Source organism: Meriones unguiculatus, chromosome 11, assembly GCF_030254825.1.
Source record: "Meriones unguiculatus strain TT.TT164.6M chromosome 11, Bangor_MerUng_6.1, whole genome shotgun sequence".
Taxonomy (NCBI): Eukaryota; Metazoa; Chordata; class Mammalia; order Rodentia; family Muridae; genus Meriones; species Meriones unguiculatus.
In genome coordinates, this window is record NC_083359.1 from 41,404,973 (window position 1) to 41,422,286 (window position 17,314).

At 45.2% G+C, this 17,314-nt stretch overlaps 1 protein-coding gene across 1 annotated transcript; it reads left to right on the forward strand.

Annotated features, from left to right (window-relative positions):
- The first annotated feature begins 13,289 nt into the window (after window positions 1–13,289).
- On the forward strand, window positions 13,290–15,652 carry LOC110545964 (olfactory receptor 2C1). Its single transcript, XM_021632455.2, has one exon. The coding sequence runs from the start codon at window positions 13,453–13,455 to the stop codon at window positions 14,389–14,391; it is 939 nt and encodes a 312-aa protein (XP_021488130.1). The 5' UTR covers window positions 13,290–13,452; the 3' UTR covers window positions 14,392–15,652.
- Window positions 15,653–17,314: the final 1,662 nt, after the last annotated feature.

The following is a 17,314-nucleotide window of genomic DNA, read 5'->3' on the forward strand; positions in this document are numbered from 1 at the left end:
CTACATATAACAATTCCATGTTAATAATTGCTGAACTGCTTTACAGTCCCACCAGCAACACATGAGATTTCTGATTTCTCTGTCTTCTTGGTAATTACTGTTTTCTTATTTTGGGTTATTTCTGATAGAATGTTATTCTGGCATTCAGCTTGATTTCCCCATGCCTGATGACTTTGAACATCTTTCCAGTGTTAGCTGTTTCTCTGGTTTTGAAGAAGTTTCTATCTAAATAACTTGTCCATTTTTAATTTTTGTTGCTTTTATATTTGTGAGTGTTTTGCCTACATGTATGTCTGTGAGCCACTTGTGAGACTAGTGTGCTTGGAGGCCTGAAATGGGCCCGAGAGCCCATCGTCCTGGAGTTAGAGCACCTCCTTCCCAGGAACTTAGGGTTGAGGTGGAAGTTCTAAGCTCCTACTGCTTTCCCCTCCTCCTCTTCTTTTTCTCTATTTTAAATATATTTTGTAGTTCACGAACCCAGGACTTTGCATATGCTACACAAACACTCTACTACAGAGATAAATCCCTAGTCTTATTTGTTCATTATTTATTGATTGATTTATATTGAAGTAGAAAGCGTCTAAATTACTCAGGCTGACTTTGAACTCTCTAAGGCCCCAGCTTGTTTTGAACTTGTGATCCTCTTCCTTTATCCTCCAAGCAGCTAGAATGAGAAGTGTGTGGCAGCAGAGATGTTTTATATGTCTAATTACAGACTTGGTGTAATGGAAGTTTTGGTTTCTTTGCGAACTTAAGCTTCGTTATGTAAATATGTTGTTGTTGTTTTTTTTAAATCCCAAGTGTGGGATTTCAGTTTTGGACTTTAGTTTGCCCACAGTTGAGAACTCTCCTGTGGGACATGGTCTTTGCAGCTGGTAACACCCTGCCCTGTGCCACCTGGAAAGGGGCGTGGTCCGGGACGCTGAGGAAGAGAGAAGGTGTGGCATGCAGTGTTGGCGTGTGCTGTAGTGTGTAGCAGTTTGGGGTGACCAGAGACCAGGGATGGACCGTGAGGTGGCTTGGAGATAGAAAGAGTTCAACGCTGCAGCCTGGAAGAGACTGCTGCATTGATGGAGATTGCTATAGCCCCCAAAGAACCAGTTGACCCTAAGTAGCCAGGAGGAGTGAAGGGGCCTGTGCTTCTCCCCACTACCCTTCTTTCTCTGGAACATGAATGTCCATAATAATTGTATTAATAACCCGAAAATGTGGAACACATCCTGGATGTCATCTAATAGAAGAATATTTACACACTCCTGCTACATCTGTCCGGTGGGAAAACAGCAATAAAAAGAATGAGCAGTTGATACGTGAAACAAGTTGGATGCATCACCTCACAATGAGTTATACTGAGTGATAAAAAGACATCGTACAGTGTGTGGGTCTACTTACGTTAATTAATGAGATGAAAAATTGAGAAGTGACTTAAGTTAGTAGAAGCAGAATGATTAGGAATTCAAAGCTATATGGCGAGTGTGAGGCCAACCTGAGCTACGTGAGACCTGGTCAAAAACTAAGAGGTGAGAGCCATGACAGGCAACTCACAAAAGCGGTTTGGGGATAGCAAACAGGTACACGGCAGGCTGCGTCACATCACTAGTTATTGGGCGGATGTAAACTTCAAACAGGCCGAACCATTTGTTATAACGGCTAAGATAAAACAACAACAAAAAACGAACAAAAACCAACCTGCAATACCAGGTGGTAAGGAGGATGCAGAACAGCTGGAACTGTTGTTCATCTCTGGCAGGATACGGAATGACAGAGCTGCTGTGGGACACAGGCTGGAGGGTCCCGTACAGCGAAGCATACGCCTCCCTCGATCCTACTGTTCATTGCGGTACAGATCTACAAGGCCTTTTTGTCAAAGGTCGGCTAATGGCGTTTGGGGGAATGCCTGGAACCCAAGGATGCCAGACTCATGAGTGGGCTAACCCATCAACTACTCCATAGCTGAATGGCAGGAAGTCAATCAGCAGGGGTGTGCCCCTGAGTACTGCCTGGGCTGGAGACGTGGCTCATCAGTTCAGAGCATGTGCTGTTCTCTCAGACGACCTGAGTTCAGTGCCCAGCACCCAAGGCAGGTAGTTCAGCAACTCCCTGTAACTTGAGCCTCAGTGGATTTCATGCTCTCTTCTGGGTTCCGTGGGTACCCCTACCCAGGTACACACACACACACACACACCTTAAGCAGTGGTGGCACACGCCTTTAATCCTAGCACTCAGGAGGCAGAGGCAGGTGCATCTTGAGTTCAAGGCCAGCCTGGTCTCAAATCCCTGTCTTGAAAAATCAACCAAACAAAAACAAGTATTGTTTGTCCCCAGCTTTCCCTCTTCCTGGACGCTATGAGCAGTCGGCTTTTCTCTGCACTGCGGTTCGCCATGATGCTCTGCTTCCTCAAGGGACCACAAGAAATAGAGACAAGTGGCCATGGGCTGAAACGGCTGAAACTTGGAACCAAAAATAAATCTTTCCCTCTTCAAGATGATTTTTCTCAGATATTTTGTCACACAAGAAAAAAAAATCATAATATTCTTTTCTCACACTAATAGTCAACTGAAAAAAAAATAGAAGAAAGTAAGATACCATTCATGAGGAATTAAGCTAGGAAAGAAGACACAAGACATTTAAAGGGAATGTCATCATCACTGTTAGGTGCTGGTGACTAAAGCAAAAGACTCATTATTTCTACCACTGAGTGTCTTCCACCTTAAAAAAGAATTTTTAAACTCTGCTGGCATGAAAGAAGATTCATTTGTTGAAGAAGCAGAAACTGTCTTCCACCTACCTAACGGCATGTTTGGTCACTCTACCCACTAAGCCTTGAGGAAGGAAGGGCTTGTTTTGGTTCACAGCTTGAGGGTACAATCTTTCATGGAGGGGCAGGCACACCAGCAGGAGCATGAGGCCGCTGGTCACGTCGGGGCTCTCGTCACTTCATTTTTACTTTTCCGGGACTCTGACCCACAGGACAGTGCCACCACTTTCAGAACTTTCAGAACTCCTTAGTCACTTAAACCGTCTGGAAACACGGTCACAGATGGCGCACCCGGGAGTATGTGTCCATGGTCATTCTAAAACTGGTCAGGTTGGCAATCAGGGTTAACCATCACGGTCTCCTGAAGTGGCTCAGTGGGCAGAGACAGCCGCTGCCAAGCCTGACAACCTGAGTTCGATCCCTGGCACCCACATGGTAGTGTAAGACCTGGGGTCTCACAGCTCAGGAGTTCAAGATCGCACCCTTCCCAGAAACTCCCCCAGACCAAGACTCCTTGCAAAAGCAAGAGGTTTGTTATCCATTGCACAATGGGGTCACCCCTGCCGGTCAGCAGAGTGGCACCGGGAGACAAAGGCCTTTAGGTTTTTAAAAGAAAAATTGCGGGAAATTTGAAGTTGCAATTTTGGCAATTTAGGATTGGATGAGGAAGCTATAAAGTAAGATAATTGGTTAGTCTTAGGTGCTCAAGCTTGGCCAGTCCTGCCAAGTGTGGATGCAGCTGCAATTGAAGGTGGGGTGGTTAGCTCATCCTTGAAGATTGGGGCTGCAGACTTTTGGCTGGAGGTCAGGAGCTACTCAGAAGAAGGATTGAGGCCGTCTGGGTTGGTTGCTAAGAAACACTATCTCAAAGACAAGGGTCTGGTCGTTCTTTTTGCTGAGTGAAGGTCATTGCTTGCTCGCTTTTTTTTTTTTTTAGTATCTGTCCTCACAGATAGGGTCACATTCCTCCATTCTCTGGAAAGGTACTAAGAGGCTTTAGCTTAACCTGGTCCTAAAACTCAAAACTATAGGCTTTAGAAGACATATAGGTTACAAAGTTAGTCTAACCCTTTCAGTAGGAGAGAACCGAGTCCTACAAAGCATCCTTTGAGCTCCACACATGCAATATTACACACAGCCTCCCCCAATAAATAAATAAATAATATATGTAAAAGAAAAGAGCAGGGGCTGGAGACGGGGCTCAGCAGTTAAGAGCATGTGCTGCTCTTCCAAAGCCCCTGAGTCTGGCTCCCAGCCTCTGTCAGGTGGTTCACAAGCCCTGAGCTCCCGCTCTGGCGATCTGATGTCCTCTCCTGGACCCTGTGGGAAGCTGCACTGGGATGTGCACACAGCCCCCGTCCCAAGAACACATAAAACCCCTTAGAAAAAAACATCACAACAACATGAATGTCCTTTTTAACAAGTGAAAAAGTGCTTCGAAGGGCCCTGCAAGGGAAGAAGCAGGCGAGCAAGGACACAACGCTGCAAGGACACAATGAGAAATAAAAACATTCGCAAACACGAAGCACTGTCTGTTTTACAAAGGCACGTATGTCTTTGAATGTTGAGACACCGAGCAGATTCGACGGAGGAGATGCCTGAGCGTGCGCACAGGCCAGTGAGAGTAGGAACGGGGAATAAGGTCGAAAAAGCAAATGAAATATGAATTCACTGGTGGAAGTTTGGTCTCGCAGAGAACAATGGCGCTGTGCACAAGATTCTGTGCAAACGCCCCATCGTTGAATTTCCTCATGGCAGACAGAGATATTTGCCAATGTCGTCCCAACATGGGCTTCAGAATCAAATGGACCTATTTTTTCTTTTTCCTCATAGTCTTGCTACGAAGCCCAGGCTGGCCTTAAGCTCACATTCCTTCTGCCTCAGCTCCCTGGGTGCTGGGATTATAATGGGAACCATACGTACGCATGTAGGGTGTGTGTGCGTGTCCATCCGTGCGTGCAGGTAGACGCATACACAAGTGTGGAGGGACAGAGGTGACTTCAGGTGTCTTCTTTGATGGATCTTTACTTCAGATGGATCTTTACTTTGAGAAAGGGTCTCTCGCTGAATCTGGCACTCGCCAATTGGCAGGGCTGATTGGCCATTGTGCTCCAGGAGCTTTCTGCCTTTGCAACCCTTTCCCCCAAGGTACTAGATGAATGTGACCACACTTGGCTTTTTTTTTTTTTTTTTTTTTTTAGAACTTTATTATTATTTTAGTTTTGAGACAAGCTCTCTCTGTGTAGCCCTGGCTTTCCTGGAATTTGCTATTATAGATCAGGCTGGCCTCAAACTGATGAAGATCCACTTGCCTCTGCCTCCTGAGTGCCCATCTTGAATTTTTTAACTGAATCTTCAGATTTTTTTATTTATATGTGTACGAATGTTTTGCCTGCATATAATACATGTGCCACACATGCGCCTGGTACCCGGAGGGTTTAGAAGAAGGCACCAGATCCCCTGGAACTGGGGTTGCAGATGGTAGTGAGCCACAGTGCAGGTGCTAGGAACCGAGCCTGGGTGTTCTGCAAGAACAAGTGCTTTCACCTGCTGAGCCATCTCTCCACCCTCCCCGCTTGGCTTTTATTGTGGGTACTGGGGATATGAACTCAAGCTCTTGCTTACACGGCAGGCGCTTTCAAAGTGCACCACATCCCCAGCCCTATAGACCTTCTTTTAGTAGTTCTGTCACTGGCCACTTGTCCTTAGTCAAGTCATGTAAAACCTCCCAGATTCAGTTCCTCTTTTGTAGGAACGGCTGAACGCTGCTTCTCTGGTGACGCGTGGCTGTGCCCGCCAGCTACTGGGCTCATGTTTGACAGTGGAAGCTGGAAGATATTGCTTAGGATTCTGAGATGGTGCAGTCTACCCACGGGACAGTGATTCCACTGGGCAGGGTTAGCCTAACCTTCTTAGGCTGTAGCCCCTCCATCGCACATTTTGAGTATTTTTTCCCTCTGGTGTTGAGGGTTGAACCAAGCCCCTCCACGGCGGGGCGAGCTAAGATGCATCCTCAGCCAGTGAGCATTTCTTGAATGAATAAGGTTTTTCAACTGGTTTTGGAGTAATTCGATTTCTATGACAACTAATGATGTAACCATGTTCCCAGTTATGTCCCACATGTTTCTGTGGTGGCAGTTGTCAGTTATTGCTTTTCCATGGCACAATGTAACTGTGAAAGTTTCCTGCCCCTGATCAAAATCTCAAAAGCACACTTTATAGATAGAAAGGCTGGTTGGTACCTAGTAAGAAAAGCATTCACTGAGCAGCACCTACTTAACAACAGCCAAGGCTTATAACTACTTTATTCCTTATCTATTTTTCTGCCAGTGGGGTTGGACATCTGCCTTCCTAAGAAACAGCACGAAGGAAAGAAAGAAAGAAAGAAAGAAAGAAAGAAAGAAAGAAAGAAAGAAAGAAAAAAAGAAAGAGAAAGAAAAGGAAAGGAAAAGAAAAGAAAGCCATATGTAATCACTAATTAATTATGGGACACAATTATTCTTCTTTCAAGTTCAATTAGTTCTCTGTGTTTGGGGAGAGAGGTCAGATGAAAGGCAAGGTTGGTTCTTCAGGGACACCCGTTTCCTGTGTTCTGGCCACACAGTCCCTATGTGCTAATTGCCTGGAGTGGGGTAGCATGGATAAGAGGGCACTGAGATACCCTGCCTCTTGGGTCCTTCAGTATTAGCCCCATGAGCCAGGCCTCTGGGTGGCAGATCTAGGCTTCTCAAAGGTCAGGACTCAGGACGAGTGTGAGGTTAAAAGCCAATGGCTGAGTGTAGGAGCACAGTGGCCGGCCCACACTGCGCTCCGGCCTCTCTCTTCATCCACTGAGCACCAGGCAGAAGAATGGGGGATCCTGAACTCACAGGTATCGTCCCGCCCTCAAGCCCTCAGTGTTTACTACTGAAGAGTCCAGAGTACAAGAGAGGCAAAGAGAGACAAGAAAAAAAAAAGGGGGTAGGGGGAGGTGTGTGAGGAAACCAGAAGGGAGGGAGGGCAAAGGTGTTAGAGGCTTTTAAATAGGCTGCTTTGTACTGCTTTAGGAGAAAGACCAGGGGTCTTTAAGAAGTCTCTCCATGAACAAAAAGGAGGACAAGAAGGAAAAATATTTCAGCTGAAAAGGGGGATTTAACACGACACTGTTCAGAACCTTTTTAGCAAAAATCATCTGTAGACAGCCAGGAAATTCTTAACCTAGGAAGTAAGTTTAAAAAAATAATAGCAATAAAACAAAAACCACTAGTCACCGAAGTCTCCTTTGGGTTGTAAAACCCTGCCGTAGTATGGAGTCCTCTGGCAGCAAAAACTCAATGGCACAGTACAGCACAGGGAGGCCTGTGCTTGAGCAAAAAGAATTTCTGCTGTGTTATCAACTGAAACCTCAGAATGTCCAATCACAGCTTCTCCTAATTCTCCGGCTATTGTTTTGTTTTTATAAAGCAGGAAGGCACTGCTGGGCAAGCTTGGGTCTTTAAAATCCCACCATAATAGTGAAGACAATCACAGGAAAAGAGAGGAAAAAAAAAAAAAGAAAGAAAACCTTTAGCCACTTAACAAAACTGCCCCAGCTGGCCTCTCTCCCAAGACTGTTCATCCTACTCTGTCTTCCTAAAGAGTGCACTCTCCATATCCCTGTCCGAATAGCAGATCAGGGCTGGCTCTCTAAATAAAGACGAGCTGAAGGGACACACAGCAGACACTCACAGGGAACGATCCTCGTTCTTGTTGCTCTTTGAGCACATCTTTGCAAATTGCATACAGTTTAACCTGGAGACCCATTCCTGAAGAAGTGGGGCTTTGCATCCTGAGTTTTCCGAATGTTCCTACTTATCTGTCGCACCACTGTGCACTGAGTCCTTTTACTTTAAAAAACTTAGTGTTCTTTAGAACTGCTACATGGGCTAGCTCACAGTCCCATCAACTGTGAGTTTTGGAACTTTCTTTTATGTAGACGAGTGTTTTGCTTGCATGTAAGTTTGCACAACACACGCATGCCTGGTGCCTCCAGAGGCCAGAAAAGGGTGTTAGATCCTCTGAAACAGTTACAGATGGTTGTGAGCCACCATGTAGGTGTAGGGAATTGAACCCAAGTCCTTTGGAATAGCAGTCTCTCTTAATAGTTCTCTTAACTACTGAGCCATCTCTCCAGCCCCAACCTTATTTGTTTATTGATTGACTGATTGATTGGAAGGAATACATTCTATTGTGTGAATACATAATTCAGAGGACAACTTGTCGGAGTAGATTCTCTCTTTTTGCCATATAGGTTCTAGGGATCAAACTCAGGTCATCATTGCTGGCAGCAAGCATCTCTACCCACTGAGCCATCTTGCTGGCACCAAGGATTTACCATCAACAGTAAAATAAAGATACACATTTTGATGAAGCCTCACTAATCTTCCCCTCCAAACAGGCTGACTCTCTTAACTACCCACTGTAACTGTTTAAACATTGAAATGGAAGTGTTGTCTGGGAAAATTCATTTCTATGAATTTACCATTATTATTGAACATTTTTTTCTCTTATTGATCTTCAGCTGATTTCTTTTAGGACCCAAACTTTCCCCACTCCAAGATTTAAGGAAGAAAATTCATGTTTACTCTGTTTATACCTTAAGCCTTTCTATTGATATGTGATTGATACGTAAAGTGAAGACATAATGGCTCCAATGTATGGTTGAGGGAGAGGTTTTTTATTGTATGGTTTTTATTTATTATATGTGGGAGAGTACAGCCAGAGGCATCTGGAAGAGTCCAGAACAGGGAGAGAAAATAGTGGACTAAAGACAGCCAGTAAAATAGACCAGTCCATGAGAGGAGAGAGGTGGGGGAGAGGAAGAGAAAGAACAATGAGAAGAGAAAGCCGAGACGGACTGGCTACCGAGCAAGGAGAGAGCATGGCCTAATGGCAGTGTTATGAGAAGCTGGAGGAAGTGAGCCATGAGCAAGAGAAGGTGAGGGTGAGAGGGGAGCAGCTGAGAGGCCCACAGGTGCCGAGTGAGCCTGGCGGCCAGCCTGAGCTGGCATACAGCTAAGGCAACGCAATTAGCCACGTTCCCCCAGGTTTCTTTTGGACCTGACAATTGGTTGCACCTTAATGCAGACTTCATTCCTTCTAGAAAAAGATTTTGTTTTGTTTTGTAATTCTCTCCTGCCTTTCTATCACAATAGTAATGTATTTTGAAAGACACATGCATTCTGACCAATTAAAGATACTATTAATATTCAAAACAGTCAGGGGCAAGTAAGCTATTTGAGAATATCACCATCATCCACTTCCTTCATTCTTTCTTTTTTAATTATTATTTTTTTTATTTTTCAAATAAATAAAAGATTTAAAAATAAGACGTACTTTAAAACTCTAGTAGTCCTAGGAGTACAAAATTAGGTTAGTTGGTTAATTTTTTTTCTTTCTGATGCAGGGTCTCTGTGGCCCAGGCTGGTCTTGACCTTGCTATGTAGATACAGATAACCTTGAACTTTGACCCTCCTGCCTCCACCTCCCAAATATTGGGATTATACGCATTTGCCACCACCACTTTCTAGGGGTTTTTGTTGTATGCTTTTGTTTGTTTGTTTTGTTTTATTTCTAAGGATTCCATTATCTTTTTACTCAGAGTAATGTCAGTGCAACCTTTGGACTTTAATGCGGTGCACCTGCATTCCTGAACTGCGATAGACCAGGAAGAGCCTCTGCAAAGGAGAAAGTCCAGCCCAAACATCAGACTTGCAGGCAGCTAATCCACAAGTGGGCAAAAGAAAGTTGTGATGTTTTGGGGAAGAAGTGGGCAGGAAGCTGGGGAGGAGGGAAAGGACAAAAGGACAAGGTCCCATGCTGTCCTTCCTCACCCCCTGCCGTGCTTCCTGCAGGCAAATACTCTACCACTAAGCTACACTCCCAGCCCAGGGTTCCCCTGAAGAAGCAAATCTCGGCTGCTTCTCTCAACATGTGGCACTTTTCTTATTTTTAATTATGTGAATGGGGGCGGGGGAGTGCTTATCTGTGCAGGTGCCCGCAGAGGCCAAAAGAAGACATTAGATCCCCCCACCCCTGGAGCTGGGCTTGGAAATAGTTGTAAGCTACCCCCAGTATGTGGCAATTTCAAATTAAATTTACAGACAGGCAAAGTCAAGGACCGTCTTCATATAAACAATTTCTAGAAATTATACCTACCCCAACAGGGTCCTGTACCCTAGGTCTAGGCCTAGGGTATTGCTATAATGTTTGTCTGGCATTCATGAAACTCTGGGTTCAAGCCCCAGCGCTGCATAAATCCACACACACAGTGGCACCTGCCTGTGATCCCAGCACTCAGGAAGAGGAAAGAGCTCAGACCATCCTTGATTAGAAAAAGTCTAAGGCAAAATTGGGCTATATAAGACCTTGCCTCAAAAACAAAAAGCAAAACCAAACAACAACAAAAAAACTTCCATAGTTCATCCTTTCCAGAATGAGAAGTTCAATATTGCTTTCTCTACACTCTTCCTAAAATGGAAATAAGTCTGGATTAATTTAATACTTCCAGATTAAAGGCAGGCATGGGAGTCCTTGCCTTTAATCCTGGTACTGGGAGGCAGAAACAGAAGGAGAATTCAAGGCCAGCCTTGGCCACATGGTAAGGTGTGGATAGCCTGTGCTACATAAAACCATCTCAAAAATAAACAAAATAAAACACTCCCAAATGGTAAGGAAACTAGGAACCAAAAGAAAAGACCCTATAAGAGAGAGGAAAAGGCAGTAAAGGACAGTTAAGTTACTGGGTGTCACCCTGGAGGCACCTTGGCTTTGTCCTGCTCAGGCCCAGATTCTAGTCAGTCTGGTATTTCCTCTTGAACTCCTCCAGGCTGAAACTGCCCAGTTGGGAGCAGAGGAGAGACTGGAAAGAGGTTTGACAACTCAGGAGCAGGCACAGGCCCCAGGCCTTCCACAGACCAGCAGCTGAGCAATGGCAGGGAGGAGGGCCTGGCTGCTCGTCTCCTGTGGAGAGCTGAATACTTCACCTAGAGGAGGGCAGGAAGGGGAGTGTCAGGAAGAACTTCCCAGCAGTTAATCAGGATAACTTAGGCCCTCAGTCCTCTCAGAAGAAAAGGAGAAGCGAGCCTTTCCCTAATGTTAGACGGAGGTGCAAAGTTGATTTTGAAGCTGCCCTGACAGTCTGTCATCCACAACTCAGCAGAAAGACTCCTCTGCTCACCTCAAGAGCAGGTTTTAAAAATGTCCTCCTGAGGATGGAGAAATAGCTCAGTTAGTAGAACTTTCGGCCCTGAGGTCAAGCTCCAGTCAAGAAAGAGCCACATGTGGTGACACACGCACTTGAAATGCTGCACTGGGAGACCCGGGGATCCCTGAGTCCAGCTCAGGGTGGGGGTGGGAGGTTGAGGGGTTTTTCAAGTCCCAAAGAGGATGTGTGGAGTCGGCAAGGGAAGGAGACTAAATCAGGTGCTAAGGTGTTAAGCTCGTGGGTTTATTGAAAAAGGTTACAACTTTCATACTCTATATTTCCATAGTAGCTTAACCACAGGTAATGTTGAAATCGGACTTAACGATCCCAAGAGATGTGTGATCTTTTCACAGATTGTTTTGAACCTGTTTTTACCCAGTTTTTTAACATCTAGAATGAAAGAGGCCATGAGCTTCATTACAGTATTTTTCTTTGAAGCAAGAGCGGTCAGTTCAGCAAGCACCTAAGCCCCTATTGTTCCCGAAGGTTCAGCAACCTCACCAGGTGTCCTTACGTTTCCTCCTGCACGCTCTCAGCTGGGTCTGCGTTCACTGTTTTTCTCTCTTTGTGCTTTCATTCTTGGGACCAGGTGTAACCAAGAGTTTCTGGCACCGTCTTTCAGTTAGTAAATCTTTAACTTCTCTATTCTTGGTGCAAGCGGGATTCTTGTGTTGGAGTAGGCAGAGTTATCACTGTATATGGTTCCATGGCGATGCAGGCTTTTCCAAAGAGTTATTTTGTTTAGAGAGGCTGCCACGGTATGCGTTCACAGCCTCTACCAAAGTCCACACAAAATTCCCCCAAGCAAAAAAGCATAAGGGAACTCCCATAACACAGAGTGAAAATCATGGAAGATGAAAGTAAAAGGATGCTGGAGAATTGTGACTCATGATGTCGACATGCTGGAACTTTGTCAAGCAGCAGCGATTGCCATGCTGATTGGCATGTAAGTCCCAGGTCTCAGAAAATAAGGTAAAAGATGCTGAGAAGGAATGACACCCAAAGGTTGTCCCCTGGCCTCTAGATATGTGTGTGTCTGTGGCGCACGCGCGCGCACACACACACACACACACACAGTCCTAGAAGAGGAGATGTTAATTGGCCGGTTACTGACAAGAGTGTTTGTTTACTGCTGTAAGGCGTTAAGAACGACCCCTTGGTTTAGCAGTAAACACAGTAGTCTATACTTCAAAATATCAGGGTGGCTTCTGGTAGATTTTAATTTCCCTTAGCATGCACACATGTAGACTGCTTTAACTTCTTTACAGAAAACCCAGTTTTATATTTTAACATGTTTTACTTAAGCTTTTTGACATGTATAAAGTCTTGTTTGTTCTGTAGTCACCTTCTTCACTGACAAATTCATACTTTATATATGGTGAATATTTAATCTACTCAGTATTTTTTTAATTTATTTTATTTTATGTGTGCGGGTGTTTTACCTGTGTGTATGTATGTGTGTATGTATACACACATGCAGTGCCTGTGGAGGGTAGAAGAAGGCCTCAGGTCAAGTGGAGCTTGAGTTACAAACAGTTGTGAGCTACCAGATGGGTGCTGGGAACTGAACTGTGGTCCTTTGGAAGAGCAATGGATGCTCTCAGCTGCTGAGCCATCTCTCCACCTCCCAACCATGTCCTTGTTTTGGTGCTTTATAGGCACATGATAATCTTCCCAGACCAGGAGCTTTAATTTGAGAAGAGAGGACTGTCAAAGAGAGAGAAAAGAAACTCCTTTAAAGACTTTATTTTTTGATGGTCGTGGTGGCACATGCTTTTAATCTCAGAAAACAGGGCAGGTGGGATCTCCGTGAGCTAAGGCTAGCCTGGTCTACACAGCGACTTCCAGTCTGGTTAGGGCTGTGTAACAAGACTCTGTCTGAAAAAGGGGCAGGGCTTTATTTTAAATTATGTACGCAGGTGCTGGGGGTGCTATGTTCACATATGTACCCCTGCCAGGAGAGGGTGTCAGATCCCCCAAAGCTGGGCTTATCGACTGTGGAAAGATGGTGACACTGAGAACCAACCTCAGGTCCTCTTAACTGCCGAGCCATCGCTCCAGCCCGAGAAAGAGAGTTACCGATAACTTCCAGGGAAGACTTTCCAAATTCAGTGTGTGTGTGCTCAGAGCACAGAAAACCTTAGGTGCGGAAGTCTGTTTTCAGAATGCCCCTATCTAATTCTAACTTGCCAGCTCCCCTCTGTCCTGTCACATTGTAGCCTCAGACTGAAGAGTTGGCTGTCTTCACGAAAACATTCCCTCCATCTCTGTGCTAGGTTCCCTTTGACATCCCAGCTCAGCTGACAACCAAGGATTGCATAAAAGCTTGTGCCCAGAAAAGCTGGATTGGTACTGAACCGTGGAGGCTGAAGAACATTCTGGATGCAGATTTAGCAGTAGCTGCCTCTTCCCTTGCTTTTCCCCCAGGAGTTTTCCAGAGCAGGCTTCCAGGGACCGAGGCAACCGGCAATGGAAGCAGACAGCAACAGCTCTTCTGGGAGCTTCATTCTGATGGGCATATCTGACCATCCCCAGCTGGAGACCATCTTCTTCGTAGTCATCCTCTCCTCCTACCTGTTGACCGTGGCCGGGAACTCAACCATCATCCTGCTTTCCCGCCTCGATGCGCGGCTCCACACACCCATGTACTTCTTCCTCAGCAACCTCTCTTCCCTGGACCTTGCCTTTACTACCAGTTCAGTCCCCCAAATGCTGAAAAACTTATGGGGGCCAGACAAGACGATCAGCTATGGTGGGTGTGTAACTCAGCTGTACGTTTTCCTTTGGCTGGGGGCTACCGAGTGCATACTGCTCGTGGTGATGGCCTTTGACCGCTACGTGGCAGTTTGCCGGCCCCTGCACTACATGAGCATCATGAATCCTCGGCTCTGCTGGCTGCTGGCCGCTATCAGCTGGCTGGGCGGCCTAGGCAACTCCATGATCCAGTCAACATTCACTCTGCAGCTCCCATTTTGTGGACACCGGAAGGTGGACAACTTCTTGTGTGAGGTGCCCGCCATGATTAAATTGGCCTGTGGGGACACGAGTCTCAATGAGGCTGTGCTCAATGGCGTCTGCACCTTCTTCACTGCCGTCCCACTGAGCATTATCCTGATCTCCTACTGCTTCATTGCTCAGGCAGTGATGAAAATCCGCTCCGTGGAGGGACGCCGGAAGGCCTTCAATACATGCCTCTCCCATTTGGTGGTGGTGTTCCTCTTCTATGGCTCGGCTATCTATGGCTATCTGCTGCCAGCTAAGAGCAGTAATCAGGACCAAGGAAAATTCATTTCTCTCTTCTACTCTGTGGTCACACCCATGGTGAATCCTCTCATCTATACTCTAAGGAACAAAGAAGTGAAGGGGGCGCTGGGAAGATTGCTGGGGAAAGGAAGAGAAGCCAGCTGAAGAACGAGCAATCTCCTCTTCTTCGTTGCTAACTCCCTCTTTGCCCTGGTTCCTTTCTTATGAGGTCTATAGTCAGCAAAGCCAAGGCATGTTCTTGACAATACTACACTTTCGGAAGATGGCTAGTATTGTTTGAGACATTCTGTGTTTATTTACAAGAAATACTACCGTGAGCTACAGTCAGCAGGGCAGATGTGTATCGTTCAGATCCAGAAGCTATTGAACTAACACAGATCTATCTCACTGTCTCTACCTCTGGTGTCTACGTTATTTATTATAGAACGTATTTCTGCTGAATTTTTTTACTTTCTAAAGGACATGAAGTTTCTTGTATAATTTCATGAGTTCAGGCCATGCATTATTGACTGCAGATGAAAATGGAATCCATCTTTATATCGTAGCCATCCATCATCTCGGTTCAGTTCTCTGTGTCTGCTCAATGCGGCAGGCCAACTAGTCATGCTTCCCACACCGTCGCTGGATTACCCTTCTCTGTAAATCCACATCTAAATTGGCCTTCTACCTAATGTAATAAATAATTAATGAGAAAAGTTAGGCAAGACAATTTGCCTTTCAATGCTAGCCCCAAATGCCTCCATCTGGCTTTATTTAAATCATTCCCGCTAACATCCCGAGCCATCCATCAGGTCTGCTACCAGTCTGCGCAGTGGACTGTGGAATATGCTAGGATCCCTTAAGCAAGTCAGGAGCCCCAGGGTCGTCCATTCCCTAAGCATGCCCTCTGCCTCAAGCTTCAGTCTTCAAGCATCGATGCTGCAGGAAGCCAACAACTGATTTAGGACAAAACTGATCTCGAGAAACTGTGTGTTGGAATCACAGCTATACGACTCTACCCATTTCTAGAATGGCTAAAAGGAAGCTCATCTGCCATAACAGTTCACACATCCCTTTCCCAGGCAGAAGCCAGGCTAATATGGAACAATTGTTTAGCATCTACATTATCAGAAAAAAAAGATTAATAGGTTTCAGAGGTACTTTCAAAGGATCTTCAGCTTTGTTTCTGAATGTATTCGGTAAGTGCTTAGTTAATGAAATTATAATTATATTGAGTGTTATCAATCTCCTTTTTTTGTGGTAAAAATCTAAACTTTCCATACAGATCATTTTCATGTTTGCTGGTTTGGGTTTCTGTCCCTTCGATAGAATGGAACAATGATAGATTTTCCCTTCTACTACTTCCCCTAAAAAATAATTTAATAATATTATCCTGTCCTATATTTGTTTCTCTACCTAAGACCAAAGCCACAACCTGACTTTCCAGTTCTGTCCATAGCAATATTCTGTTGTGGAAAATACAAATTGCTAATAATGTTTATTATTAAAAGCCTATAGTTATTATGGCAGTTATTATTAACCCACTACCACATAAAAAAAAAAAAGACACAGACACCTGATAGATTTTAGGTAAGCCTTATTTTACCTGGGGCTGGGCAGATATTAACCCCCTAATCTACCTTGTTACCTCCCAGCTCCTCATCCATGCCATTTGCCTCAGTCATATGCTAAATAACACAGCTGACTCATGGGAGTAGTAACTCCAAGGAGACAGGCAGTCATGTCCTCTGGTCAGCTCATTTGAGTTTCGAAAGAACTACAAGAACTATAGGGAGAAAATGGAATCATTCTTTAAACATTTCAGAGTTCTGCAGAGCTTCCTTCTGGGGCACCTTAAAACTATGAGTTAGGGGAGTGGAAAGACAAGGCGTGTCGGTGTTCTGGGCTAGTGGGAAAGAGCCACTGTAGAATGAATTTAGCATTCTCGAGCAGCAGTGGGATCAGCCTCTCAGGGACTGAGCCTCAAAAGCAGAGGCTTCTTAATGTTACACAAAAGACACCTTTAGCAAGCCAATTTCTGCACACAACTTTTTTTTTATTTAATTTAATTTTATTTTATTATTAGTTATATTTTATTAACTCTGTATCCCAGCTGTACCCGGCTCCCTCATTCCCTCCCATTCCCACCCTCCCTCCCTCATCTCCTCCATGCCCCTTTCCAAGTCCACTGATTGGGGAGGACCTCCTCCCCTTTCATCTGACCCTGTTTTATCAGGTATCATCAGGACTGGCCGCAAAGTCCTCCTCTGTGGCCTAGCAGGACTGCTCCTCCCTTGGGGGGTGGGGAGGCCAAACACCAAAACTTCTTATCTGATCTAGGGATCAGACAGTCTTGAAAGAACTAAGTCACCTTAAGCAATTCTCAGCCAAAGGAGACTTCCTGGGTTGCCAGGTGTGTCTTGAGACTAAGTTATGCAAAGAGCTCTGAGAATCAGTCCAAAGAACAACCCCATAAAATCTCAGGCAACAATCGCTGCCACAGGGCTACTTGGAAGCCTAGGTGCCACCATTACTCGATTCGTGCCACGGCTCTGTAAATTCTGCTTACTGGAGGGATGAGGGTGGGGAAGGGGGAGAAAAGGTAACTGGTTAGAGCTGGAAAGTGAAGGGCATCATGGGTCTCTATGGCAAAAGTATCCTTAACAATTTTGTCCTATTTTGTTGTTTTAAGATGGGGTCAGCACTGTAGATCAGGCTGGCCTTATGCTCATGGCAATCCTCCTGCCTCATCCTTCAAAGTGCATGGATTAGTGGTGTGCTCTATAGCCAAGTTGTTCTTCTCCCTTTAAAAATTATTGAGGGATGAATATGGTCATGTTTCATTGTCCACAGTATGAAATTATCAACAATGAGGCTGGAAAGTTAAGAAGCTTCTCTTAGTCAAGCGCTGAAATCTCAGCACTATGGGAGGCAGAGGCAGGTGGATCTCTGTGAGTTCGAGGCCAGCCTGGTCTACAAAGTGAGTCCAGGACAGCCAAGGCTACACAGAGAAACCCTGTCTTTAAAAAGCCAGGAAGAAGGAGGAGAAGAAGAAGAAAAAGAAGGAGGATAAGAAGGAGGAAGAGAA

Bases quoted from the DNA above. Each gene is read 5' to 3' on its own strand.
- LOC110545964 (XM_021632455.2), top strand. From the start codon at position 13,453: ATGGAAGCAGACAGCAACAGCTCTTCTGGGAGCTTCATTCTGATGGGC.